At 41.8% G+C, this 3,961-nt stretch overlaps 2 protein-coding genes across 3 annotated transcripts in view; one reads left to right on the forward strand and one right to left on the reverse strand.

The window, feature by feature from the left end:
- Positions 1 to 3,875, forward strand: part of DCLRE1C (DNA cross-link repair 1C) — a 39,684-nt gene extending 35,809 nt beyond the window's left edge. For both annotated transcript variants that reach the window (XM_019509517.1, XM_019509518.1), the window contains 2 exons: positions 333 to 433; positions 2,619 to 3,875. In XM_019509517.1, the coding sequence (XP_019365062.1) occupies positions 333 to 433; positions 2,619 to 3,625 (1,108 nt within the window). In that variant the 3' untranslated portion in view covers positions 3,626 to 3,875. The remainder of the gene's footprint in view (positions 1 to 332; positions 434 to 2,618) is intronic.
- Positions 1 to 3,961, reverse strand: part of SUV39H2 (suppressor of variegation 3-9 homolog 2) — a 38,306-nt gene that overhangs the window by 9,935 nt on the left and 24,410 nt on the right. The window lies entirely within an intron of this gene.

A 3,961-nucleotide genomic window follows, 5' to 3' on the forward strand; every position in this document is an offset into this window, starting at 1 on the left:
TTTTTTTTTTTTTTTAAGGTTGAATCTCCATTTTCTTCCTTAGTTGCACAGAGAACAGTATGATCATGGATGATGTACTCTTTGCTGTGTTTTAACTTGGCAGTTTTGAGAGTGCTGCCGTGAGGCCATTAAACTGTGGGCATGAAAAAAGGTGCAAACTTAGGTCAGGCTTTAATATGTGATTTCTGCAAGTTGTGTGTTTTAAAATAAATTGGTGATGTTGAAAGAGTGAACTAGTTTATTGTTGCTCCCTATTATGCCTACATAATATTGTAGGAGCCCTGAAGGAGTTCTAAAAATCCTTTTTTTTTTTTCCTTCCCCCCACCCCCAGCTTAAAGCCATTATGCAGGTCATACAGGAGAAATACTGAACCCAAATATAAACCACTGGGAATGCTGAAGAGAACCAGAACAACAGACTCAACAGACACAGGTAAAGGAGGAGGACCCATCAGGATAGATGGTTGTGGCAAAAGAAATTCATTGTAAAATTCAAGCTTATGTTCAGTCTTGCCACTTGTGTCTTATTTGGAACCAATGGGCATTTATACACATACATTTCTGTGCTGCAACCTGCTGGAGATCCGCTGCATCTGAGCAGCTCCGCATGCAAGCTGATGCACACTGCACTGCACTGCATCGCATGCAGTTGTATAAGTGCTTAAATGCGTGTCATCGTGTAGAAAATGAGGGTGGTACACTTCTGAACTAAAACACCCTCAAAGTGTGTTATTTCAAAAGCACGCTGGTGCCATTTTCTCAGCACTGACACGTATTTCGCCATTTATACAAATGCATGTGCCACAGCACCAGGTGCTTTTAAAAGCGCAAGCACGTGTACAAATCCCCAGTTTCTAGACACTCCCTTATCTGATTGGGCACAATCAGCCAGCACTGATCAACAAATGCCAGCTGCTGTTTTGTTGACTTTTCAGCTTCCAGCTACTGCATAGAAGTGCTTTATCAATAAAAGTTGTGCTTTCAGGTAATGCAGCTCAGTGGAGGACTGAATCTTTGAAAGGCAGCACCTGTAACTACCATTCAGTCTGATGCGGTTGTCTTCTTGCTTACAGATAATGGAGCCTGTGATGAAGTTCTGGAACCATGGGTATTTTGCTACCTAAATGTTTCCAATGTTAATAATTAAACTGCAGTGAGGTGCTATGTTCCCAGTTACAAAGCTGTATGATTAAGTCAATACCAGTGCAACTGCTGGTGCTGTTCAGTATAAGTTCTTGTACCATACTTAACCTCATAGTGTCTAAAGTTTCCAGTAATACATTGATCAGCACGACTAACATCTGCTACTTGTTTGCTCTTTGAGCCAGGGGAGACTTGCAGTGGAGCATCTTGTTTGGGGGGGGTTGTTTTAACCATGCATGTTGATGGGTTTGTCGGAAGGAAAAGAAATGCACCTTGCCTTTGGAGTGACTGCCTGGGGAGGTTTGTGGTGGCCCTTAGTTTCTGGCAGATCTTGTTCTCCAATATCAGCCCAGCCACTTAAACAGCTGTTTTTTGCACAGATGAGCCTTGCCCTCATGGGGCATCATGGTTGGCCAGTATCCAGCCTGGAGTTTTAGAAGGGGGTGGTCTTTCTGTATCCTGGGACCAAGGGTATAGAACATGGGGAAAAAAGAGGCAAGACCTGAAACTTGATTTTATGCCCTATATAAAGCAAGTATAGGGAGTGGAGGACAAGTTTGATGTTCCTGAAGAAGCCTTTGTTCCTGAGAAGGCAGGGCAGTATCCTGTGCTATTGCTTCCTGAGTGCTGAAGGCTTTGTGCCCTAGTGTAGTGCATTGCTATAGTCAAGACAAGAAAAGGCAAAGATGTGAATAACTGAGACCAGGTCATTGTCCTCAGTTGTATCTGATCTACACCACTTACACAAAGAGTCATATTTAAGGTCATCTGATTTCACAGTTTATATTCTGTGCCACTCCCAACTGTCTGATTTACCCAAGTAAGATTTCACTTCTACCTGTGATTAAAAGGTCCTGTAACAGCTGACATCTAACCTGTCTGCCATCATTTGGAAACTGTGAATGTGTTCTGGGCTCACTCAAGCAAAGTAAATTGTTAGTGAGTGGATGAAAGTACTCTGAAGTACTGCTTTCTGAGATGGTGGTAGTTTGCTTTACCCACTATGGGTCTGATTGTGAAAATACCTGCTAATAATCCTTGGGCTGTCCCTTTTAAGTCAAGAGCTCTTTTCCCTTAAAATCCTAGAACTCAACACAGGGAATTAATTGTGCCCAAGTCCATAATGAAGGTTGATAATTGACTCCAGCTTCCTTCATTACATCTGACTAATACGAACCTGTAGAATGGAGATAAATATCTACTAGACAACACAGTGCAGCCATCCTTGTATTCTGCATTAAAGCAAATGAGATGCACTACAAGGAAAGTTTCTAATCATCACAGTGGACAAATCATAAAGTGACCTAATGTGAATAATCCTTCCCCCTCAGCATGGTGATTTACTGGCTATACAGCTTCCTAGGTGTCAGTCAGTAAATGGAGAGAAAGTAATAGAATTTGACTTGTGTATACATTCCTATGCTAAAATTTTTTTGTATCAGACTGGTTGATACGATGGTGTTTGTTCTCCTCAGATGACGATGATGAGCTCTTCAATGCAGAACTGGCTCCTATAAGGTATAAGATTTCAAAACATCAAGCAGAGACAGTGCTGCCTGTGACACAAGCTTCGTCTAAAAACTCTGAAGGAATCCAGAGTGAGAATGCAAGAAATTACAAAGCAACCACTATGCCTACCTCTTCACAGGTTGACTTCATAGAATGTGAGGAATCAAACGGTGAGGAGGATGAAGAGGAGGAGGATGAACAATTTAATAAAAATACAGTTTGTCCCCAGGTTGCACCCCAGGTTCCAGACTCTACTGCTGTACCAGAAAATATTGAGCAAAAAGCTCATTTAGACTTGACTTGTGAGTTACCTAGTGACGAGCAGGATGCAGAAACACCACGGTGGGATGTTTTCTTTAAGCTGGACAGTAAAACTGATGATGGTTCTGAAACCGAGGACCAGCTTCCGTCTTCTGCAGATGCTGGTGGGTCCCAGTCACCAAACTTGTTCAGTGATTCAGAAGGGCAGAGTGATTCTACCCACATCTCCTCGCAGAATTCTTCTCAGTCAACTCACATATCAGAGCAGGGGAGCCAGGGGTGGGACAGTCAAATGGACACGGTGCTCATTGCCTCCCAAGAGCGGAATGTTGCTGATTTCAGCTGGTTAAGCAGGGGTGGGAACAGAATAACCACAGCTACATCACTTTTCATGGGTAATCAAGCTGACCCCAACAGTTTGAAGCGTTTGGACCAAAGTGAACCTGGCCAAAATAAGATTGACTGTGATTTGAAAGGCAAAGACCACAAAAAAGAGACAGAAGATGTTACTTCTGTAACACAAAATATGCTACTTGAAGTAAATAATGACACATCAGAAACCCCTGATCTTGAACTGAACAGAGACTCTCAAAACTCATCTGACTTTGAAATCCCCTCAACCCCTGATGCTGAGTTACCTCTGCCAGATAAGCTGCAATATCTTTACAAGAAGCTAGCAGCAGGTGAAACAATATACAGAAGGAAAATCTGAGCTGTCCTAAAGGAAGTATCCAACTATATTCAGATATTTATACAAATAAGTCCTGCATATTTCCTCTGTTTACATCCAGGAGCAGTTTTGGAAGGGAAAGTAATTAGCAATCATGTCTTGCACTTCCTTGAAACTCTGTCACTACTGGGGATAAGAAGGGACCTCTTGGCACTGTGAAAATGAAGAAATCCCTAATGAGAGATCTCAAAATTCTTCTATTTGGGAAGAGGAAAACACTGTATTTTTTTAAATTAAAAATTAAAATTTTAATTAAAATAAACCATGAAGAAGTATGTTGCAGAAGCAATGGAGCAAAAGAGGGAAGACTGGAGGAGG

The sequence above is a fragment of the Gavialis gangeticus genome, unplaced genomic scaffold (genome assembly GCF_001723915.1).
Source record: "Gavialis gangeticus isolate Ggan-Ray unplaced genomic scaffold, GavGan_comp1, whole genome shotgun sequence".
Classification (NCBI taxonomy): Eukaryota; Metazoa; Chordata; order Crocodylia; family Gavialidae; genus Gavialis; species Gavialis gangeticus.